Here is a 26519-nt window from a genome sequence, read left to right as displayed (position 1 = left end):
AAATGAACGATATAATCGTGATAAAAGTTCACATGTAAAATGGTATACTATTGTGAGTAATGGGGCACGGAATATTCAAATATCCTTGTGATATATCACGATCAAACGCATGATACAATCATGAATAAATATTGTGATTAAGTATCGATAAAATATCGTGAGTATCGTTACGATATAAGCGTGACTAAATATCATATGTAACATGATATACTAGTGTGAGTAATGGGGCACTGAATTGTAATCTTCAATATCCTTGTGCAAATCCATGTTCTGCAAAAGTTCATTTGGACCAGTGTGTGCCGAAATATATCATTCAATGTATGTCTTGAAATAATCGTGATATTATACAGCGAGAAACAGGCCAATATAATCGTGATAATGTAATTAATCACAATAAAAAACTGCAATTGTTATCATGAAATAACCGTAATACAGTAACAATACCATATAATCGCAATTAAGCAAACAATATAATCGCGATTAAATACCACGATTAAATGATCCAATCATGATTGAATATCTTGAGTATAGTTGCGATATAATTGTGATTAAATATCGTACGAAACATGATATACTAGCGCGAGTAAAAAGGGCACTAAATTGTAATATTCAATATCCTTATGCAAATCCATGTACTGCTGAAGATCATTTGGATATGATATAATCGTGATTAAATATAGCGATCAAACGTATGATATAATCGTGATTAAATATAGCGATCAAACGTATGATATAATCATGATTAAATATAGCGATCAAACGTATGATATAATCATGATTAAATATAAGCGATCAAACGTATGATATAATCGTGATTAAATATAGCGATCAAACGTATGATATAATCATGATTAAATATAGCGATCAAACGTATGATATAATCATGATTAAATATAGCGATCAAACGTATGATATAATCATGATTAAAAAAAGCGATCAAACGTATGATATAATCGTGATTAAATATAGCGATCAAACGTATGATATAATCATGATTAAATATAGCGATCAAACGTATGATATAATCATGATTAAATATAGCGATCAAACGTATGATATAATCATGATTAAAAAAAGCGATCAAACGTATGATATAATCGTGATTAAATATAGCGATCAAACGTATGATATAATCGTGATTAAATATAGCGATCAAACGTATGATATAATCGTGATTAAATATAGCGATCAAACGTATGATATAATCATAATTAAATATAGCGATCAAACGTATGATAATATTGAGATGATAATCAAGATATAGGACCATGGCAATATTTACTTGGGACAAAGGTCAAATTTGACCAAAACAATTCTCTGTGGTGTTTTCCTCTCAATCAGTGATGCTGTCACTTAAATTATAAGAATTGTTAAAGCCTCCACAGTTCTTTGAAATGGCCTTTATTTTTGGTATCACGGTTACGCCATATTACATAAACAGCCAGGCACAGCTGGTACAGGACTGCATAAATTGTCAGCACTACCGAATAGAAGTCTTTCGTCTCACTTTGCAGCCAAAAGTTGTCTATTTAAAATAACCACAACAACAGATGACATTTTAGTAGTCATTTACTACTATACAGCGTAAATGAGATATAACAGTATGTATAATTGACTGAATAAAAGAACAACAACATCTAGAATTTGAAATATAAAATATACCCCGTCTTGGGTTCATATACTGCAATGTTCTGAATACACTGATTACAGCACAATATTATTTTAAGGCCTCCTTGTAAAGAACAGCCTTTTTTGTAATTACAGAACTACTGTACATCAATAACATTGTTTATATCCTAATAACACTCTAGACACTAGAGACTCAGGCCCTTTATTTGTGACACGTTCATTGTGCACAGGCATTGTGGGAAAGCACATCCTCCAGAGGTGCTAGTGTTCTTGATGTTAGTGAAAAGTGGGAAAGGAAATTAAAACTCACTGTGTTAAGCAGATTACCGATGATGATGATGATGATGACGATAATGATGAAGACGCATTTATGTGTGCTGCTGACCGCATTGTTTTCCAGGTCTAGGAAAGTTTGAGTCTATAATAATAATAATAGTAATTAAAAACATGATTTTCTTTCTTTCAAATCAGGGCTCTTGGTGTAAAGAGTCCACAGCCTCCAGCAGATGAAGGGCAAGGCTGTACTGAGCATGGTTTTCGGGGAGCATCTCAATGACCTTACTGATCAGTCGACTGCTCTGGGAAAGCGGTACTGCAGGACAGCGAAGCTCACTGGGGTCCTAAAAACACACACAAACCATGAAGCTGGTAAGTGGCAAATGATGTGATCTGTTGAGAGTGTTCAGTGTGTGTGTGTTCTCACCATAGCCTTCAGCCATGTGCAGAGGGTGGGCGGCAGACGAGCCAGCAGCTCCATATTGGGTTTGGTTTGTGACTGGGAGTGAAGCAAAGAGAAAGAGAGTCTCTGACCCGTCAACACCAGCAGCTGAGAGCCCAGAACATCCTTGTCCTGCACCTCCATCATCACCTGAGAGATCACCACACATATTACAAATACTAAATGAGCAACAGAAACAACAAAAGCACCATCACAAAATGTAGAAAACATTTTAATAAGAAATTAAATTTGAGACATTTTAGACATTAAGGAAATAAAAAAGTGCATCAAAAGCAAGACAAAAGAACAGAAAAAGAAATTCTATGAAATAAAAAAAATTATAGAAATGAAAAAAAAACTGAAAAAATAAAAATAAGAAGAAAAATAACAAAAAATAAAAATAAATAAAAAATATATAGGACAAAGAGCAAAACATACAAATAGAAAGAAAAATGATATAAAGTTCTATATTTAAGATAAATGTACAATAAGAGATTACTTGTTTAAGAATAAGTTAGACCCCCTAGTTTTTCGCGATCCCGCGATTGCCAAATCCAGCGCAAAATCAATAAAAAGTCGTAAATTTTTGCAATCCTGCAAAATTCTTAATCAAAAGCAAAATAGTTGCAAAAAAATGTAAATAATCTCATAAAACAGCCAATTGCAAACCATATAATCAAATTAAGATTTATTTCAGTTTGCAATTTATTGTTTTACGTGACTTAAGGATGTTGCATACGCAGCGCACATGATGTATTTGAATGTCTTGAAAAATAACATCTCACCTGCACCCTCACAATCATTGCATTACATTAAAGGGCTGCGGAATTGTTTAGCAGCTTGTGCAGTAAGCAGATGCAGATAAAGCATCAGTAATTTCCATGTGAAGTCAATACAAAGATGGGATTAGACATCCTGTGGCGCGAATTAGGCGTTTCATGCATTTGACGTGCTTCAGACTGCAAAAGAAAGTGGGAAACATCTAACAAACGGAGCAACGGAACAGACAGAACAGCAAGCAGCTTAAAATAATGGAGATTGGTTCAAGGATGACAGCCGCTGGACGTGACCGAACTGAAGATATTTGTGCTTTACATGTATGGCTGATATAATGCTTTGCGTAAAATTGATAAATGATTTCGTTTAACTTTTTTCCTGCAAGTGACAAGAGAAAACGCTTCCCTGCCATTGACGAGTTTTACGGAAATCTGTTTTAGGTGTATTACGGTAGGGGGGATATATATATATCCCTATATATATATATATATATCCATATATATATATATATCCCTATATATATATATATATATATATATATATATATATCCCTATATATATCCCTATATATATATATATATATATATATATATTTTTTTTTTTTTTTTTTTTTTTTTTTTTTTTTGTGCAAATTGTGCGCAAATTCCTGAGAATTTCGACCACAAAATCAGTCATTTTTATTGCAAAATCACAAAAAAAAATTGTGAAAGAGGGTCTGATAAATGTGGGATATAACAAGAGTGAGAAATGAAAGGAATAAGAATAGAAAAAAATATATAAAGAAAAATTTCATAGAGTAAAAGAGATGAAATAAAGAGGAAAATGCATAAAGGACAACAAAAAATAAAGATACATTTAAGAATTACATGAAGAGCAAAACACACAGAAAGAAAAAAATGCTAAGAAAAAGAAAAATGAAATAGCAAAGAGCAAAACAAGAACAAGAAATGACATAAAAGAGAGAAATTAAAGAAAAAAAAACTGAAATAAAATAAAGATAAAAGAATTGTTACAAATTGCATAAAGAGTAAAATAAACAAATAGAAGGAAAAATTACATACATTAAACCAAAGATAGAAAAGTAAAGATCATTCTATCATAATTCTTATTTTTTTCATTACTGTGCATATACTGATGAAATGTCTGTGCACTACCTCCTCTGCCCGGAGGTCCAGACCCTGGTTATAGAGCTCACAGACGAGGTGTCTGCGCAGGATGTCAGTATTGACCTGCAGCAGCGATGAGAGCTCCATACACACATGCGGCCATGTGTCTTCAGAACCGCTGTTTTTCACACCGTTCTCCTCAGCTTCAGCTAGAACCTTCACCCAGCCTGTTAACACGTTCATCAGAAACTACACACAAACACAAAATATTAACCTTCACTTCTGAGTTGAGCTACAAACATCTTGTGATTGGTTATATTTATCAACATGCAAACAATTACCATTTCAAGCTCACTGTACAAGATGCATGTGAGAAAATAAAATGCTAATCATTTATGAAAAGATTCCATTTGTTAGCTTTAGTTACTAAAAAAAATGTACTGTAAAGTGCTACCAAGAACACTTGTAATAGTCACAATGACTCACCTCTTGTCTCAAAGCCACCAGGTTGGGGTCCATATCTCCACTGGGCAGCAACTGAATGGAAGCCAAATCTCTGAAGAATGCATTCTTACCCTGTAGACCACAGAAAAAGCACCACACCATTTTGAAAACTAAACAATTTTCCTTTTTTTGTAGTGATGTTTTGTTTAAAATGCTGTTTTTATTCCTCATTAAAGAATGGTGAATAGCCATTAAATATATCTTTATTTATATTTACATAGAAAACGGTTTTTCTAATATTACTGTATGTTTTAATCAAATAAATGCTATTTTGGTGAGCAAAGGAGACATTGTTTAGCACATTATACACAGAGACCTGTTAATATTTCATTAAAAATTTGTCTGTAATAGGAATTAATTTCTTTTGTGCAATATGAAATATCTCAAACACATCCTTGTTAATATAAAATAATATAATATAACATAGAGTAAAATAATATAATACAATATAATATACTGTAATATAATATAATGTAATATAATATAATATGGTTGTTTCATACTCTACATGTAAGTTAATGTTCATAAACTGTAAGACTTGAGATACCACAAATATTTTGATGTCTTTGACAATTCAAACATGAGCTGAAAATACAGAGACAATCAGCTCCACAAGCCAGTAGGTGGGAATGCGAGTAAAACCAGCTTCTCTCCTTTCCTTCATTTACATTTGAAACATCTTGTATTGATCGTTTATGATTTGACTGAATTAATTGGCATAATACACATTTACCTGAGTAATTAATTGTTATGTTCTTAATTATTCTAACAGAGTTTGTGTTATTATCTCTAGTGGATTACGTTAAATCCATAACACCACAAGCCACTGTGCAGGTTAGTAATGGACTAAAACACGGTAGACGGAGCAGCGTGGCACGCTATATGATGTTCTTAGAGCTCCGACTAACACATTGGCAATAATTCAAGTATACTTAGAAAACCCATTACTGGCGTTTTACAGTCTATTTAATTCAACGAAGTATTGTCGAGTCCAATCCAAATGTGGGTAGGCCTTCATCTTTAAACTTATAATACTATTTAAATCATATGGGGATTATTCAAAGTTACTAATAATTTAAGTAAATTTGTCTGCTTGATTCTATAGTATTGATTATGGTATGATTAAATAGTTTTGCTTTGATTTAGTAGATAGCAGATCTATGGGGACCACACAACAAATATTCTAAAATGAGTAAGTATCTGCCTTTTTAGAATTGTGGTTAATCGCCTCTGTTTAATGACCAAAACTGACATGCTTGTGCTTAAGAGATTGTATACTCGGCCGGTACAAGACTCAGGATGTTTTAGGAATCCAAATAAACGAGAATAATATACAATAACGAACCGAAGAGAATATTCAATCATAATCTAAAGTAATATTAAAAGAAAAATGTATTATTTTATCAATGTTTTATAATTGGAGTCAGATAAAACGAGGATCAATATATTAATATTCTAAACAACCTCATCCTAAAATTGGAGTCAGATACGAGTTAAATTTAAAGTAAATAAACTATGTGTATTGGAAAGACCGAATATGCAGTGAACCATCGTCCTCCAATAGACACTGTCATTGGACTAACAGGCTGGACCTTACAAAACTATGTGAAAAACATTTTTGTTTTAAGTATACATTAGTGTTACAATAGAAGTTTCCAGAAAACAGATACTAACATACAGATGGTGATGACAAAAAAGCAGTATGGCCGATGGAAATGCCATTATGCGTCTACATCTATATTTGTTTATTGTGTGCAAAACTATTGCACTGTAGTTTTTGATATAATATGAAATTTTTTTTATTTACAGTTGAAGTCAGAATTATTATCCCCCCTCACCCTTAACCCCGCCCCCCAAACCCCTTTTAATTTTTATCTCTTTTTAAAATATTTCCTAAATGACAATTAACAGAGCAAGAAAATTTTCACAGTATGACTGATAATATTTTTTCTTCTAGAGAAAATCTTATTTGTTTTATTTTGGCTAGAATAAAAGCAGTTTTAAATGTTTTAAAAGACATTTTAAGGAAAAAATTATTAGCCCCTTTAATCTAATTTTTTTTTTGATAGTCTACAGAACAAACCATCATTATACAATAACTTGCCTAATTACCCTAGCCTGCCTAGTTAACCTAATTAACCTAGTTAAGCCTTCAAATGTCACTTTAAGCTGTATAGAAGTGTCTTAATAAATATCTAAGATTAAAGATAAAATAAATCAGTTATTAGAAATTAGTTATTACAACTATTATGTTTGGAAATGCGTTGAAAAAAAATCTCCTCTCTGCTAAACAGAAATTGGGGAAAAAATAAACAGCGGGGCTAATAATTCAGGGGGACTAATAATTCAACTGTATATAAAATAATGTTCACATTAACAGAACATAGTTCATTTTATTCACATCATATTAAAGGTCTCGTGAAGTGCTTTGAAAAGTGCATTTTTATTTGATGTTTGACATATCTTCATTTTTCAAGTGAGATTAAGGCAGGACGTATAGTAGCCCCTCCCCTTTAAAAAAAACAGCCAATAGAGTTTTGTTTTTATCACAGCTCTGCCAGTGATAGTGGTTGAGCTAATGCACATCAAATAAATATCAAATTAAAAGCATCTTGAAGGGGGCGGAGCATGTCAGATGCAAGAGAGCATTTGATTGGTCAAGATTTGATGAGAAACTCAAATATGAGGTGACATGGGAAAAAAAAAGCCGATCAATTTAGGTGGAATTTCAGCTTTGGATATTTATATCAGTTTTATATTTTCTAAACGCAAATTTTGTCACTGTTTTGGATTACAGCGTCTTATAGTCATCCTTAAAACTAACTGAAATGTTAATTTTGTATAAAAATGTTAATTTTAATTTCACAGGACCTGAAACCACAATATTTTAAAGAAAGCTGGAAACCTGTAACCATTGACTTCTATAATATTTGCTTTTCCTACTATGGAAGTCAATGTTTACAGGTTTTCAGCATTCTTCAAAATTTCTTTCTAATAACTTTCAGTTTGGCATGTATGTAAGAATGTATAAAATGTGTGTTGTTATTCACCTTGCTGTCGAAGAGGCTGAGCGGCTTCAGGCGCAGACAGAAGGTCATGGCAGCATGCAGGAGAGTCGCCAACACACAGTGATGCTGAACGAGAGGATAGTGAACAGATCTCTGATCCAGAGCTAACTCTACTATAGACACCGGGCCCTCTGCAGCGCTCCACGCTTCCTCCACACACACATCTGGAGGAGGTACTTCCTCCACCCCTGAATCCGCCTGTGAGAGAAAGAGAGAGGAGCAGATTAAAATAGATCTCACTCTTTTATGTTAAGCCATTCACTGATCAGCGACATTGTAAGTGCTACAATAACTTTAGCCATGCTTCCGCTCCATGCATCCATCATTTGATCTGTTCTTACTCTGAAGAAAAAAGGAAAGGAAGGGAGAAAAGAGGAAGATGAGACCTCCATCAGAACCTGCAGCAACTGCACACAGGAGCCCAGGAAACTCCTCACGGCCGCGTCTCCCATGCCTACATCCTAAAAAACACACACACACACACAATACGTACAGATGTTAATTCTAATGACACAGACCTAAACTGAAATCATGCATTGTTTGTTTTCTTACCCGTCTGCACAGCCGGTCTTTAGGTGCCTTCCCCACCTAGATCAACACACACAGTCAATTATTTCATATCATCAGAGAAAAGAAGAAAGGCCGACACAGACAAACCTTTTCAATTAGGAAGGCAGCAGCTGAAAACCGCTTGACAATGAAGGTTTGCCACATCATAGCTGAGACACCTGCCAGAGGAATAGGAGGAAAGAGTTATCACAAAGAATTTCTTTTTTCGTGATTATATGTGTGGCAGCTTCCTGTCCAAATATTATAGAATTTATTTTTTTCCAGTGTCTCTTACCCAACTGAATGTGAGGATTTGAGATCATCTTCAAAAACTCCACTGACCATTCTAAGTACTGTCCCACCTGAACAGAAAGAAGAGTTCTGTGTGATTGGCTGATATTTCTCTAATATTACATGACGTTTGTGTTTGATGGCTAATAAGTGCTGCGATTAGTACTGGTACTGTTATTTTGACTTTTTGAGCTAAAATCTGAACTGAATGTTCATTTTTTTTATAGATTTTTTCAACAAACAGAATATGATAAAGACAAGTCTGTAGAATATTTTCAATCTCATTTCTTTTCTGTAAAGATATTTAACATTTGTTATACACATGTTGCATATATTTCGTACATATTTCAGCATGCCGACCACTTTGTGCACTTGGAACAGAACTTATAATTGCAGATCAGTGCTTCCCACAGGTTTGAAATACACTTGCGTTGGTAGCCGGATAGAAACACATCTTTTACCCACAGCACATAAATGGTAAACTACATGCGACTAACAAAAAAATTATGTGATTTTTAACTATATTTTTATTTATTATGACACTTATATAAATTTTTTATTTTCAATGGGTTAAAGTTATTTTAAAAAAGGCTGTTGAAATAACAGAAATCCACTATTTCTCTTACTTTTTTACTATTTAGGAGCCTTGTGCACCCACTGACAGGTAAAGGATGTTCTCTTTCTCTCTCTAAAGTTGCTTTATTGGCATGACATTGGCATTTTAGATATGTATAAAGTATGTAATATATTAACATCATTAAATTAATAAAATATACAGCAAATGAGAAATAAATGACAGAAAAATGGAATAAAAATAGACATTATTGCTCAAAATGATAATAATTACTAGAATAAAAGTGTAGATTACTTAAATAAGGCTAAATAGTTGATTAGTCATTTCTAATGGTGTAGAAATATTTTGCAGCCAGTATATTTTGTTCTCTTCAAGTATATTGTCAAATTTATTGGAGTCGTTTATTAAATGATTAATCATGTAATGTTTCTCTCGTGGCTGTGCGCACATGATCAGCTGCGAAAAGGTAATGCAAAAACGCATACAAATAATGGCAACTTTAGAAAGCGAAAGTAAAACTCGAATCCCGATTCCAGGTATTTTAAGAGATTCAGAAACTACGGTCGGATGCATTTTGATGCAAAAGGCATGTCCCTGTGGGTCTGCAGAGCACTCGAGATTGTATGAGTGTAGACAGTTCTTGCGCACAGAGAACCAGCAGTAGGAAATATCCAGAGCGAGAGAAGATTTTCCAATGAATAATCGATCACAAATGTTTAGCTTTCTTGAACAGATACAAATAGTATTAAAGGATGAAAATAATAGTATTATTCATGCGTCACCACAAAATATACTTGGGCGGCCATTAATATACCTGGCCGGGTTGTTCAAATAAAGTCTATGCGAGGGAAGCACTGCAGATGCTGTTACTTGATTTATACTCTAGTTACATTTTAAGTTTACAGATTAAAGGTAAAAAATAATAACAATAATAACTAAAATTAAATTGTGAATTAGACAGAAAACATGTTAATGTCTGCTATATTGTCTGGTCCTGCCTATGTTGAGAAAGTTTAAAGTCTTAACCTCTGGGTCTTTGTTCCACTGCACCACATTTTCCCAACTACAGTGAGCAAACAACACATCAGGAGACAGAGAGTTTGGAAAGCGCTGACACACACACTCCAGCAGCTCTGAAATGACACGCATATAAACAGATGCTAAGATTCAAACATACAGAAAACACCCACACATGCCATAAATTAACTTTTATAAATAGAAAATACTATGGAATTTATTTTTAAAGGGTCTGAGTCACATATTGAAGTTACCCTCTAGTTTTCCCTCTCCACTTTGCAGTAAAGGCTGTTGCGTGGGTTCATTCTCTCTCTTCTGCTGTAGGATCTCCCTCAGGACATCAGGAGAAACACCTTGTCTGAAGATCAGCTTTGAAACACAGTCTGCTACACCACCTAAAGCGAAAAAAAGGAACAAAAATATAAAAATACATTTATTTACTCCTATTTGTACTTTACAGCTTTAGGTGGATCATTTCAAAACATTGTTTTTTAAATCATATCTAAAATGTTTTTGATGATTAAAACAGTAATATTGTGAAATAATATTACAAATGATAAATAATTTATATTTTAATATATATTACAATGCATTTTATCCATATGAAAAAAATGGAATTCCAATTTGAATAAATAAAAATGAATTAAAAAACAACATTAAAAATAAAATAGGAATTCAATAATAAAGTCTTTATGGTTAGGGGTATGTGTAGGAAGGGCTTTACTGTCCTAATAGGGCAGAATCCATTTGACATTCATATATATTTGATCTCTCATTCAAATTCATTATGATATACTTCAGCTATCTTTACTTTATGTAAACTGTATCTAATAGAACATTTTAGGCACTTCACACGGTTGTAAGGTAAGGTTGTACATGTTCCTCATGTAAGGAAAGGCAAGGCAAGTTTATTTATTTATATAACACATTTCATACTCAATGGTAATTCAAAGTGTTTTACACAAACAAGAATAAAAGATGACATAAAAAACAAGTATATGAAATAAAAACAAAGAAGAAAAATGATTAAAAACAGATAAAAATTGTGTTTCAAGTCTGTTTTAAGGAATGAAAAAGAAAAGAAAGATATTTTAGTGTGTGTGTAATGTGTACCTCTGCCACTCTCTAACAGTGTTTTGACCGAGCAGCGTGTAACAGCGCCCCCTGTAGACCCTTGAGGAGACGGCAAGCAAAGCAGTGTCTGCAAAGCAAGAACATCCTCCAGCTGCTTTATACACACCACCCACTGCTCCAGCTCCAGAGAAACACACTCCCACTCCTCCTGAAACTACACAGAGTGAGAGAGAGACCCCGTTCAGATAACAAATTTTTTTATTGTAGGTTATGCGATATTGTCTATATAAAATCTTAACATGTTTAGAGTAGCAAATATGTTTTAAAATTGTGTAAAGAAGAGATTATGTGCTCCTATTGGGGTATGAAGTGTAACAGACATGGCATTAATTGTCGTCCTCTATGATACACTACACAAAAACAAATAATTAAATCTTGTGTCCCAACACTCATTTGTCATTTACAAATCCCAAGCAAATCGTGCTGAAATCGGGGGAAAAAAACATATCATCTAAAATGGGGCTTCAGACAAGCACAGCACAAATTCTACAGACACAGCAGCTCTACAGAGACACACACCTTGCTCTCTGCCAGTTTGGTGATGGCATTCTTGGCTACATGATGAGCGACTAGAGCAGCCAGCAGTGCAGCGGCCGAGCTCTCAGACTGAACACACGCTGTGCGCACCTGCTGCCACCAGGGGGAGACACACTGACCGTCCCAGGATTCATCCACTGCTCCTGACACACAAATAGGATGTTATTATGCTGAAGAAAATAGACAGGGTGCCAGGATAATATTAAAGACCTTTTATTGAGCTGAGAGTGGACAGCAGCGTGTTCAGGTGTGAGACGGCATCTGGACACTTCAATACGTCCTTCTCTTTGTTCAGCCACACCGTCAAGAGCAAGGACTGCCAACGAGAGACAACAGAGAGAAACGTCAAGATATTTTTGATAAAAAAAAAAAGCTCAAATCAGATTTCCATAGATTTGGAAGTTAATATCTTACCAGTAGCTGCTGAGGGCTGATGCCGCTTTCCTGCAGAGTTGCACACACTCTCTGTAAAGGACTCTGACCAGACAGACAACCCCAGAACAGAAAACTACCTGCATGCATACAAAAAACGGTAAAAAATAACTTCACAGTTAATCACATACACAGTGATACAGAGATGAAACCACTGTAATATCATGATACAGATAATTATTCTTTGTTTTTAGAATAGAGATGGCCAAACTAGGGACCATGGGCCAATGTTGGCCCATGGTAACCTTTGATTTGGCCCACCAACCAATCAAAGAAGAGACAGACAAATGATGAGGAAGGTTGAGTTCTAACTTCAACATATATATATATATATATATTATATATACAAATGTATTTTCCCAATTTCTGTTTAACGGAGAGAATAGTTTAATAATAGTTAATAGTTTTAATAACTCAATTCTAATAACTGATTTATTTTATCTTTGCCATGATGACAGTAAATAATATTTGACTAGATATTTATCAAGACACTTCTATACACCTTAAAGTGACATTTAAAGGCTTAACTAGGTTAATTAGGTTAACTAGGCAGGTTAGGGTAATTAGGCAAGTCATTGTATAACGATGGTTTGTTCTGTAGACTATTGAACGAACAGAGCTTAAATGGGCTAATAATGTTGACCTAAAAATGGTGTTTAAAAAAATAAAAAATATATATTATCAGACATACTGTGAAAATTTCCTTGCTCGGTTAAACATCAATTGGGAAATATAAATTGTAATATGAAATAATAATAATTCAAAGAGGGGCTAATAATTCTGGTTTCAATATATACAAATATATATAATTACTGATACGATTAAAGTATTTTTTATTTTTTATCTTTATATTATTAAGTTAGGAAGTTACCATGACAACTTTAATGTAATACAGTTTGGTATATTTAGCTTTGGCCCACCACCCTCAATCAAGTTTGGATTTTGGCCCTTCATAAGAAAAAGTTTGTTTGTTTCTTCATAAGAAAAATTCATATACTCATTTTACTAAACGCATTTAAAAAAAAAAAAAAAAAAAAAAAAGGGGTAAAGACTTTTTTCTACAAATTTTAAATGTTAGAACACAGACAGGGGCAATAATCTGTAAACAAAAATATTTGATTTGATATACATTTTTCTTTTTTAAATACTTATTCAGAACTAGAAATGACTAAAATCTAATTCCATACTGTGCAGGCATGCTATTAAACTAGTAATAAAATAACTCATTTATGTAGTTATTCATAAAGTTAAAAAGGGCGGCGCGGTAGCCCAGTGGGTAGTGATGTCGCCTCATGAAAAAAAGCTCACTGGTTTGATCAGCTGGATCAGTTGGCATGTCTGTGTGGAGTTTGCATGTTCTCCCGGTGTTCGCATAGGTTTCATCCGGGTGCTCCAGTTGCCCCCACAAGTCCAAAGACATGCAGTATAGATGAATTAGGTAAGCTAAATTGGCCGTAGTGTATATGTGTGAATGCAAGAGTGTATGGATGTTTTCCAGTATTGGGTTGCAACTTGAAGGATATCCGCTGCATAAAACATATGCTGGATAAGTTGGCGGTTCATTCCACTGTGGCAACCCCAGATTAATAAAGGGACTGAGCCAAAATTAATCGGAATGAAATAATAAAGTGAAAAAAAAAAAAAAAGTAAAATCACACATTACAAATCACATTATAATGGACAGTTGTAACAATAATATTAATTGGAAATTGGGCAAAGAGTGTTTTAAAATGATTACAGTTAATACATTTCATTATTAACTGTATCATTTCAGCAATACTGAAATTTCGGAAAATAAAATCACAGAATAGTCTAAGTGCAAAGTCACCCCATAACTTATAAGGTACCAAAATGTTGTACTTTCCCTCAAAGAATACATAAGCACAATGTAAAACATTAAGGACCCCCATGAACCACTTTTTTTTTGTATTGTGACGCAGTTAATAGAGAAATGGAATATTAAATGAGTAAACATTGGGCATGGCTTGTTTTTTCTACCATGGGTTGAAAGGATGTAGCAAAGTAAGCATTTCATTCAGAAAGATCTGGAAATGGGTTTTAGAAGAATTATTACAACCTAAAAGACTCCTCCAGCTCACTATTTTTGGTTGTTGTCAAAACTGACAGTTGGACCAGCGTGGTTAAATATGTTAGCCATGCCCATTACCTCAAAATCACATAATCTGACAATTTAACTGAAAACATACAGGAAGTGCATTTTCAGATTTCAGTTAAAGATAAGAACAATAGTAAACAATAGTTTTTTCTTAATGACATGCACAGATGAATTGTTCACCACAAAACTGACAATGTGAGCTAACAAAATCATATGGTTAGTTTTTATTTCTTAGGGACTTTAACAATAAAATTCCCAAAACTTTACCTAGTTGTGTCCAGTCAGTATCAGGTTGTTTAATCACTCTGAGCTCTCCGTTCGCCCACTCTAACAGAGACAGAAATGTGCGGACTGGCAGCGGCCCACTAGAGTCTTGAGCAAATGAGACGCTGGGCCGAGAGTTCATCTCTGTGTAGCGCTGCAAAACTGGGCCAACACGAGCGAGATCCTCCTCAATGCCAGAAAATGACGGCTGCACAGAAAACAGAAGCCTTTAGTTCAAATCCCAGTGTGAAGATGATACATTACTTTAAGTTAATTGGATAGCCTCTGTGTGCACCCATTACTCACATGTTCTGGCTCAGTGGGTGATGTGTCTGGTGTGTGTAATAACTGAACGTCTGTATAGAGCTGGAGAAGCTTAAGCTGGGAAGAACAAAACTGCAGCAACGATTCGTCCACTGCTTCAGGATCTAACACAAACACACATCAAAACAGGTGATGTGTTGATGCAACTGCTTATTTAAGACAAATGCACTATGTCTAGAAAAAAGATGTTACCTTGTTCTTTCAGGCTAGCCAATAATGCACGAGTAACACTGGTCAAACATGACACTGGCGCATTCTTATTGGACAGCAGCGACTCCAGGGCCTTTCAATCAATCAGACATTTCATAAGAATAGATATTAAACATATCTAAAGTGTCTTTGTTAGCATGTGTGAGTGATTGACTTGCCTGTTTTTTAACAGCTGGGTGTTTAATGTCCAATAACACACTTTGTGCTTCACTCTCAAGCAGAGCTGTTAAACAAAAGTCAGACTTAAATGTTAAATAGTGGTTCTTCAAAAACTAATAATATATTTCCTTGAATGTTGAGGGGCTGTATTAAAATATGAAAAAGAGTCATTTCTAGCTTACTGTAAAAATTCTGATTTAAAACAATCTTAAAGCCCAAATAGAAGATGCAAAAGAATGAGAGCAAAAGACAACAGTTCACTCAAAAGAGAAAATTTGCTGTTCATGTATTCACCCCCAGGCTATCTGAGGTATAGCTGACTTTTTCCTTCAAGAAAACATTAGGTTTTTTTGGCTGCAACTGTAATCCTTGGTGATTTTTAAAATACAAAACAGCATCTGCTGAGGCGTAAAGGTAATAATGTTGTAAATAATTCTTAGTTTCTTGCACAGACTAATCATTTCGAAAATAAAATGAATGAATATATATATAGATTTTAAATAATTATAAGAATAGAAATAATGAATCTAAAAATAATAATAAATAATATTCTTTATATAAATGTTTGGTATTGTCCACAAATTTATCAATTTAAGTGTTTAGCAGTTTGATAGGCACCCAGGTAATATTTAAAAGGTTTATAGCCTACATTGTACCTCAATGACAGGACAGATCCACACAGTGCCGCTACATAACGCAACTAACTCGGTTAGTTGTGTCCACAGAACATAATTTTTTCTGTAATTTAGTCGACTCTTTATTCCACATGATACATAAACTACTAGTCATTCAACAATTTGAACTGTGAAAATATTACGTCCAATTGACTAGCCTAATATCCTTTTACATTCCACCCTGAAAAAAAATCTCATACATTGCTAAAAAGAGTTTATCACTTTCACTATCCTTCCTTTGGCTTATTCCCTGCTTTTTAACAGTGTTAATTAACTCCAAATTATATTTTTATACATTTGTAATATTATTTAAACTTATGAAAGTTCAGGTATTACATTTCAGGTGCTGGCTGTAAATGAAGACATAAAACAGATGATTTGCAGAGCATAACTAACAAATGTGCGTCCTGGCTTTATTTGTAATGTACATCGAGCGCATGTAGTCGTGATGCAAGTGTAAGAGCGGAAAAAGGGGACAGCCATGCACACATTTAAATCCATTTCATAATTTTGCATATTGTCAGCGGCTTCCTTATACGCACACATTATAGGACAACACAATATCATTATGTTATACACAGTAGCCTAGGTAGGTTTACAATCACATCCCTGAACGACGTGCGGAAAGAAGCAGTTACTGCTCCTTCTTCTGCACAATGATGAACAGTAAAGGCATAAAGCATCAGGCCGTCTGCTTGATGACGATAACTCCACTGAGACCCCCCACCCCCTCAAAAAAAAAAAACTTCGGATTTACGCAAATTACAGGGGTCGCCCCAATGAGTTCAGAAAACACAGAAGAATCACATCCCTGAAATTTACAGCAAATTAAATTTTTTGTCTGAACAATCTCTAGATGTGTCCCGATGCATATTTATGAATATTAATGAGGTAAGTCTAACCTGGTTCCACCTCTCTGCTCCTCAATAGGGTGGTAAGTCTCCTCAGCAGGTGCATGTCTTTAGCCCGCTCGCTCTTCTTATCACTGACCAACACAAAACAGACAGAGACATCTGTGCTCACCTGCATTGTGTGTGTGTGTGAACATGAATGTGTTCATGCAAATTAATGTGTTTATACCTGAGTGCCAGGTGGAATGGTATGGTGATGGCTCTCAGAGCTCCATTAACCGGATCAAACAGACACACCTGCTGTGTGTGTATCTGCCAGCCCTGACTGGTCACACTGTTTACGCCCATTAACCTGTGACCGCCGTACAGCAGCCTGAAAGAGCCGGAGGGTAAAATGAAAATGCAATTCCAGAAGGTAGCAATCAAGAGTGTGTTTTTTAGTTTGTGTGAGTAGGTCTACCTGCAGTGTTTGCCCACAGTAAAAGCCCCTACACGTGGTCCATGTTGAGTTCCCCACACTTCCAAAATCCCCCTACGTGGCGCATAAATCACTAGGAACTGTGCGTGCCGCCGGGGCATAGAGGGAGATGTGGCTAGATCTCTCTCTCCTCGAGCCTCTGACACCTGCACCCAGCCGAGCTGAGCATCACGGTAACCTACACACATCATACAGACATTAAGAAAAAAAAAAACATTGTCTATGAACAATGTTTAGGCTTGGGTTTTTGTTATTTTTCTGATGCTAAATGTTATTCCTCAGACACTAACTTAATAACAATATGCATTTCATATTATACAGTACAATGTTTGTGCTGCATAAAATGGCTTGTAGCATATAAAATGACAAACCCTTTTATTCTTTTCACATTTTTAGGCAAGTCACTTTTAATAATAGTACTTTTTTATTTTAAAAATATTAAACTGGACCTATTATGCACAATTCTCTTGCATGATGTTCGAGCACTGTGTGTAAACAACCAGTGTGTAATGGTGAAAATCCACCCTCTCTCAGCTGCTTGTATGTGCTGAGGTAGTATTTATAGCTCCAAATAGGTGGAATGGCTATGGAAAATGATCACCTCAAAATGAATGTCGGTATGTATGTTGAGGGGACCCATATTTTTAAAGAGTTTTATTCATGTAATTTATTTATGCATTATATTATCAATTGATTTTATCAAATGAACATAAATACTGCACATATCAAATTGTGGTTACACTTTTTTGCTGTTAATAATCCATTTACGATGACTTTTGCCTCAAAATCCTAATTTGCTGCTTATTAAAAGTTAGGAAGGTAGTAGTTAGGTTTAGTTTTTTGGAAAAATTTGTGATGTAGAATAAGATTATAAGGTACATAAGATTAAGATTATAAGGTAAGAATAAGATTATAAGGTACATGGAGAATATATACTTTATAAGTACTAATAAACAATCAACATGGCAATAATAGCCAGGTAATAAGCCACTGGTTTATAGTGGGAATTGGTACTTAAACTAAAGAATTAAACAAACACTGTGATTTCAGAAGAATTTCTACATAAGATACTTTTTTGAATGCAAATGAGACAATATTAGGTGCACCACACTACACACCCTTCCACATCCTGATCGCGATGCCTCGTGCCACATCTAAAAGTGTGACTCGACCAAAGTCATCTGTGACTCCAGCCATAGTGTTACATGGAGAGAGACAGATAGACTCGCCATGCCTACGAGAATCTGGCAGACCAAATCTGATGAAAACAGAACAATAATAACATGCTTTTAAATGAGTACAATATGCAATATGTATGACTAGAAGATTGAAAGCAACAAAGTGCATAATTTTGTAATTACCTAACAGGAAGGGCTGTGGCTGGTTCCACCTTTGGTTTCTGTTTCTGCACTGACTCCTCTTCATTTTTACTCTTCCACCCTAACCAACCACTAAGGAGGAAGAAAGGAACAGGGAGTCCAAGAATGAGTAAACATGAAGTGAGACATAAACATGACAGTCCAGTGCTAATGAAGCGTTAAAATAAGCAAGACACACAAACCTGGCAGCGCTGAACAGAGCCGATGTGAGTTTGCTGGCCACAGCCAGAGCCACATGGGAGAGCAGAGGCTGAGAACTACCCTGAGATGATAAGAGAGGATTATCAAGCAGAAAACTACTGTAAAACCACAAACATCAACAGCAGACCAAGGAAAAATATGTGTGCGTGTGTGTTCTATATACCTCTATAGCATAGAAGAAGCCAGTGTAGGGTCCTCCTCCCACTGTAATATACTGACTCATAGCAGGAGGGCTTCCTTTAACTGAAGCATGAAATCCTCCCAGGACTGAGGCATTTTTCATCTGATCAAATACACTCAGGGTAGTAATACCTACAAGAGACATTGCCTTAAATGTTCACTGAAAAAAATTCCAGCAAGAAACAAATCCCTTCTTAAAGATACAATTTGTATATACAGTTTTATACAGCAAAGACGCATTAAAATGACCAAATTGTTTAGTATTTCAAATGTTGTTGTTCCTATTTACTCCCCCAAAATACTTCCTAGTTCCCACAAATATATTAAGCAGCACAACTATTTTCAATGTTGATAATAATAAAAAATATTATTACTAAGCACCAAATCAGCAAATCTGAACAATTTATAATGTATAGTCTGACACTAAAGAGCTATCACAAGAATAAATCCTTATAATTATTACATTTATTCTGATAGAAGAAGCTATTTCACACTTTTTACTGCATTTTTTATTGAATAAATGCAGCCTTGGTGATCATAGAAGATCTTTTTTTTTACTGCACTGTGGTTTTTAGTTTAAATAATTGAAGACATCACTCTTACCTATGCTGGAATGGTCAGCAATTGTGTCCATGTCTTGCAAGCCCCACTTTTTATAGGCCAGTGGTGGAGGCTGGATGACATCACTTCCTGCTGCTGCCGCTGAAAGGCAAAGGGACAGATTCAGAAAATAATAAATAGAGTGAAAAAAATATATATAACGATTTTAATAAGCCTGATACAAAAACACTCTGTCCATCTTACCTCGGGCAACCTGGTTTCGACAGGCACGTAAAGACTGAAAGAGACTAAAGCCATCGATGGTGACCAGCGCTGCCGGATACAAAATACTGAGTTCCTCATGCTAATAGAGAGAGGGGGAGAGAAGGAGAGAAGAAGAGAGATAGAGAGAGACAGATATTTCAGCATTTAATTACAACAGCATCAGAACAGACAGAATCAGTTTGATTAACTGTTTATTACAAGGCTCTACTATAAGGTGGGGTCTAAATCATTTTAACCTTGTCTACTCTTGACTGCCACTAATGACTATTTATTTATTTTACACTGATTAATCTGTTGAGAAATTTATCAATTATTCAACTAATCTAAACAATAATTTTATACCAAACATCAACTTATTTTACTTAAAATTCTTTTAACATAAAAAAATGACATTTTAAAAAGAAAAAAAGAGGGAAGTGTTACAAGAAATGCATTTGAATGTATATCAATTTCAAGTGGAAATGGAAAAGCATATCCGCTGACCTCTCGTGTTCAGATCACTGAAAATGCACATGGCTGAGATGTAGTTTAACCATGCTAACAATTGCATATCAAATGTTTTGCATAAAACTACACACAGAAGTCAGCATCAGAGGTATTGGTACCTGTTCTGTTACTCCAGGGTGACGTGGAATCTCATAAGTCCGACATTTCAGGCGCAGCACAGGATCTTCATGCAACAACTGTGCTAATAGAAGAACTCCACTCTACACACACAGATAAAGGAATAATACTAATGGCTTGTCTACTGTGGCAACACAAATCATAACTTGATTTGCTAATACAATAATGAATTAGAAAGACTGAATTAATTTGGCATAATGAAGTACCTCTGTGTAGAAACGGACATAACCTGAGCTGAATCCAACCACAATACAGGTCCAATCGGGCCGGCCGGTTGAACTCCTAAACATACAGACAGACAAACAATGAGCACACTACCTACCATACAAAAGCTAAAATAGAAAATAGAAGAGGAAAATAAAAGTATTGTAAATAAAACAAAAATACAACTGTTTATTTTAATATATTATAAAGTGTTGTTTACTTCTGTAACGACAAAGCAGATTTGTCAGCAGTTTACTTCAGTCTTCAGTGCAACACTAACCTCACTCTTATATGCTGATTTGATGCGAAACAAACATTTCTTAGTATTTCAAATGTTGAATTGAATAACATTAGCTGGTTAATGTTAATAACAATATGGCATTGTTTTCAAGGTTCGTTGATGAACAGAAACATTAAATGAAATAGAAATATTTTGTAATATTGTTTGTAAAAATGTGTCACTGTCAGATGCTTACCTCTTCTGGCTGGCCAGTGGAATACATATAACACTATTGATAGACTCCCTGCGAAAAGAAAAGACAGAATATTGAGATTATTATTATTAACCAATAATAATAATAATTTTAATAAACTAGAAAGCTTGCTTCACTGGCTCTTAATATTGCTCAGTGCTTAGCTTCTGTTTTGTAACATATGCTTTTTATTTGTGTGACTAAAACCCTTGATGTCATTTCCCAATAAATGCCATCCAATACTGGCTTTTCCCCATTCTCTTCAATCTCTCACCCTTCTTCAATACTTAGAGTTCCACTCCAGGTCACAGTAAGGGTCATTTCCTCCTGGCCACTCTCAGCTGTCCTCCATTTAGCTGCCAATCAATGCATTCACATGAGTTGCCAATACCAATCAATAACCAATCACAAACAAAGAACGCATGAATCAGTACTATGTGTAGGCGTCTGTACCAGAGAGAAAAGCCGCTTTATGCTCTCGAGCGATGACCAGCAGATCTGCGCAGGGCGAGAGAGACACGACACAGTCCTGCAGCCATGGGGCGCTTTGCTGTTGTTCCTCCTCCTCAGCCTAACAGAGCATCACATAAAAAAATGTGTGTATAATGCACTTTTTTACATTTACTCATTTATGTTTATTTGTGTTCTTGTGTTCATTATTAAAAGTATTTGCACTGTAAAAGGACTTGTGCAGTCTTTAAAAATTCTTGCTTTATCTTACATTTCTTATAATTCTTTATCCTTTCTTGTTTTTGACAGACAAATAAATAACCCCACATTAGGAATGACTAAACGTTTATTTTTGACCCTACCAGATCTGTAATACAAACCTGAGCTCCATCCTCTTTACCCTCAGGATTGTCCCAGGAACCCCAGTCTGAGTCATCCCACGTTAACTCGTTCTCTAAAGAAACAGAAAACAATGTGCTGTAAATAATGTGGTCAGCGAGGATGAATTTATTCACATGAAACATTCAGTTAGTTCGATCTGGTGTCCTTTAGTCTCATCCTTCTTCTTTCACTTTCATTGTGTACATTACCAATTCTCCCTAATGTCTCTCTGGTCAAGTGTTTTGACGCAAACTGCCTGACAAAATACTAAATGCAAGGCTCATTTAGAGACTGTCAATATGCTCTTGCCTCTAGTGCTCTCTCGTTCGTTCATTCACTGTCTCTAATGCAGTCATGTGTTTCAGGACCTTTCTGCAGGATGACTCATTCACCAAGGGCAAACACACCTCCCTTCCTCCCTCCATCTCTCTGCAGGAAGCGAATAGGCTATTCCGCATCATAGTCTGAAAATTCACTTTTTTACACATTTACACATTTGGTTAATTTTCATTAGATGAGCATTAAATCTGTATGCATGTATGTGTGTATACATGCATATATAATATATAATACATATATATATATATATATATATATATATATATATATATATATATATATATATATAAATGACCTAATGTTAAACCTAACCCTTGGAGATTTCTTTTTTGCAGTTATATAATTTATTTGATCTGTAATTATTATTTATTAATTCATTCTATCTAACCTTACAGTGCATTAGCTATGAAATTTTAAACAATTTTATACCCCTAAAACATTTTTTCTTTCTCTCTCTCTCTCTATCTATATATAATAAAACAGTATAAGGTAGACAACGAATTGCTACAGTGTTTTGCCCAAAAAACATTGTAATTTTCATCCCCAGGCCTAATCTTCTAAGTCTTTCTGCTTTAATTTTTCACTATTATTTAGTATGATAATTATCCTTTATTATTGCCTCTCTGAGGATACAGTAGTTCCCATAATGTATGCAAAACAGAACTCAACGCACACACCCTGTCAGCTCTGCTCATCACTGTGTTGTTTTTTACACTCCACTTTTTCCATTCTAACGTTACCACCCACCCAACTCGAACCCCACACGCCCGAACTGCGATCCATAAATCACCGAGCCACCGCAGTGCAGGAAACCATCATGAAACTTGACTTTAACGTTACATACAAAAAGCTTTAGCAATACCTGCTTGTGCTTTGTCTCCCTCCGGACCGGTGCTGTTGTGCTTGGGGAAGAGAAACTCTCGCACCTGTCTGAGCTCCTGAACCCGGCCGAACTCCAGCAGACAGCAGGACATGATTCGGGCGGAACCGGACCCAAAACCTGCAGATTCTACGACATAAACCCTCCGCCCGGATCACGAACCGCCTTTTAGTGTGTTTATGAACGTGTCGATAAAAATCGTGAAGGTGTTAATGGATTTTTCGACCCAAACGGGTCAGAAAATCTAGCTGAGGTGTCAGTGTGTTGTTGTGCTGGGTTTGGAATGACACATACACATCCGCTTCAGATACATGAACACACAGCTACTGCCCCCTGCTGGCCTGGAGGACGAACGCGTTTCTGTCATTTCGATAAAATAATATAACGTTACACTAATATTTTATTTTCCAAAAATATAATTTCATTTTTGTAATACAATAAATATAGTCTAATGTAACATAGTATAATAAAATACAAACAATTCAGAGAACTGTTTTTATTTAAAATGAATAACAGTTTCTTTCCCAGGAGGTCGAGATAGAGTCCACTGCTTAGAGGTGAAGATCGCTTCATTCAGATTCAGGTATGCTTACACCCAGGGATGGGCAGTATTTCTGATAAAAGTATTTCAATTATGTATTTTAAATAGAAAATAGTATTTTGTAATTTGTATTTGATTGGATTTCTGAAAATGGGTTAATATTTTGTATCAAAATACTTTAGTGTGTTGTATTTTGTGTTTTTTAAAATACTTTAAATACATTGCATGATGACTTCATAAAAATGCGGTGCTTCCCCAGTTATTTGCCTAGGCTTGGGATCAGAACAGGAAATTGATTAAGAAGGTGGTCAATGCTAATATATATGGCATCAGCATCTTTGTTTCAGAAATGGGATGGAATAAAATATCAGTGCTTAAGAACAGGATGAGGAGCTTTAGAACATCTCAGTGAAGTCTCAGTGTCAGTCTCAGGGCTGCAAGTGGAAATGCAGAGGAGGTTTAGAAATATAAAACACCTAAAGATGATGTACTGATGTTCACTAAGAGGGTAAACTAAGACTCTTCCAGTTAAAGAAGACCTGTAAAACTCTTGGGAGAAAGAGTAAACTGCACAAATAATTGTAGTTTTAGATGGATTGCTGATGTAGATGCCAAAAAATAAGACAAACAACAAACAAATAAGTCCTACAGTTTTATTTTGATACATTTGTGGCCGATGTATTTTGTAGTTTATTTTACACTTCAAATTGAGGTATTAAAATATATTATATTAAAACATATTTCAATGTATTTTGCCCATCCCTGCTTACACACCCTTTTAAAACATTTTTATAAAATTCATAGACAATTTATATTGCTTAAATAAATAAATAAAAATTAATTAATTAATTAAACATTAAAGTCAATTAACATTACAGTATGGTCACCAACGTCTTCAGTATAAAAAAAAATAATACATATAAATTCAAATGAGCTGTTGCAAAAACAGTTCCACTCTACAACTAATTCAAATAAGTATAATATTAATTACAATTTATTTTATATTTTCTCCAAACAAATTCTTTGGGGTGTTCATTTTTGCACAATGATCTTAAAGGGATAGTTCACAAAAAGGCAATTAAGAAAGAAAATTAATTTACTCACTCCTTACTTGTTCCAAACCTGTTTGACTCTGTTCTATTGAACACAAAAGATATTTCGATGAAATCAGAGCGATCGTTTGAGAGCCGCGCTGAAAGAATAATTAGCATGTGTGTGTGTTGTATCACAGTGACGGCAGCCATGAGCCGCACTAGGAAGTGAAAATGAAACCAGCCGCACATCATTTAAATGATTATAACGCATTTTACAGTTATGAATACGACAAGCATTTGTTTTTCTTTCATATCGAACACAAAGTGTTGTGTATGAAAATAAATGTTTTTGTTGTTTCACCATATCGTCACTTTAGAATTATAAGGTTCTATCTGACATTTTGTCAAAATTTAGTTACTGGCATATTCTATGAATATAAATCATATCATATAAATGACAACTTATTGTTTACATTTTAAGACTTAAAAAATGTTACACACATATTGTTTGCTATATGGAATGCAAAAACGTTGAAGCTCAATATCTCAAAATCATTCAGAACGCAGTCAGAACCTTATAATTCCATGGTGACGATATGTTTGAGAATTAACAATAATAATAGCCTAATCAAATTAACCTTTATTTACATCTAAAGAATCGTGATCTTGATTTTAAGCAAAAAAAATAAAAAAAATTTGTGATTCACATTTTGGCCAGAATCGTGCAGCTCTACTAGGCAAGTTAGGGTATAGGCAAGTTATTGGATAACGATGGTTTGTTCTGTAGACTGTAGCAAATAATATAGCTTAAAGGGGCTAATAATTTTGCTAATAATTTAGAAAAAAATATTATCAGACATACTTTGAAAATGTCCTTGCTCTGTTAAACATCATTTGGGAAATATTTAAAAAAGAAAAAAATTCTAAGGGGGGGATAATAATTCTAGCTTCAACTGTATGTGCATATTGATGTGTGTATGTATGTAATGATATATGTTAGCATGTTTTTTCTGTTAAATTATTGTTATTGTGTCGTAAAAAATTAACTAAAAGCTTTACTAAATAAAAATAAAAAAATAAGATTTTAGCACAATACTTACTTATGAATAAAATGCTCTACACAAGAAACCTGATCATGGAGAAGAGACTTCACAAAAGAACCAGTTGTGCTAAGAGGAGAGTTTCACATGGAGCTGACAAGGAGACATCTAACAGATATCAACCTCCAGACCACGAGGTAATAAAAACAACACATACTGTATATTAGGAGCTGCTACTGTATGTGGACCTGGCACTGAACACTCTCCTTCACCTCACAGAACAGGGTCACAATCAGCAGGCAGTTATGCTGTTGGCTGAGAGAGAAGTGTGCAGGCAAAGTGGCACTGCGGCTGCTGACAGCCGTCCTCCTCCTGCTGTTCGTCTGGCTCCTGGTGGAACTGCACGTGGTCCTGCCCTGCCTCTTTCTCTGTGCCTGCCTCTTTGAAGGGCCACTCTGGAGGGCAGCGAACACAGCCTGGGCCTGGCTAGCAGCTACTTCGGGGGCTAAAGTGGTGCAGAAGACGCCCCACGCTGATGGAGGAACTGAGGTTGTGT

At 35.0% G+C, this 26519-nt stretch overlaps 1 protein-coding gene across 4 annotated transcripts; it reads right to left on the bottom strand.

The window, feature by feature from the left end:
• Positions 1-1385: 1385 nt before the first annotated feature.
• Positions 1386-23630, bottom strand: rab3gap2 (RAB3 GTPase activating protein subunit 2 (non-catalytic)). 4 transcript variants are annotated; one of them, XM_056476708.1, is made up of 35 exons: positions 23331-23630; positions 22129-22202; positions 21752-21869; positions 21573-21654; positions 21302-21349; positions 20828-20903; positions 20603-20704; positions 19977-20076; positions 19776-19874; positions 19156-19304; positions 18974-19053; positions 18774-18863; positions 18531-18670; positions 17395-17590; positions 17164-17307; positions 16986-17068; positions 15409-15473; positions 15233-15323; positions 15023-15144; positions 14720-14924; positions 12319-12416; positions 12115-12220; positions 11887-12047; positions 11347-11521; positions 10488-10628; positions 10243-10349; positions 8647-8713; positions 8460-8530; positions 8355-8390; positions 8144-8263; positions 7785-8000; positions 4717-4806; positions 4279-4479; positions 2333-2497; positions 1386-2249 (listed from the first exon to the last, which is right to left on the bottom strand). In XM_056476708.1, exons 1-35 carry the CDS (start codon positions 23440-23442, stop codon positions 2097-2099), a joined length of 4083 nt encoding a protein of 1360 aa, XP_056332683.1. In that variant the 5' UTR covers positions 23443-23630; the 3' UTR covers positions 1386-2096. The 4 variants fall into 4 exon arrangements, with proteins under 4 accessions (XP_056332683.1, XP_056332685.1, XP_056332687.1 ...); XM_056476710.1 differs by having other exon boundaries at positions 8189-8263; XM_056476712.1 differs by having other exon boundaries at positions 8201-8263.
• Positions 23631-26519: the final 2889 nt, after the last annotated feature.

Source organism: Danio aesculapii, chromosome 17 (genome assembly GCF_903798145.1).
Source record: "Danio aesculapii chromosome 17, fDanAes4.1, whole genome shotgun sequence".
Taxonomy (NCBI): Eukaryota; Metazoa; Chordata; class Actinopteri; order Cypriniformes; family Danionidae; genus Danio; species Danio aesculapii.
This window is presented reverse-complemented; position numbering and strand designations above follow the sequence as displayed.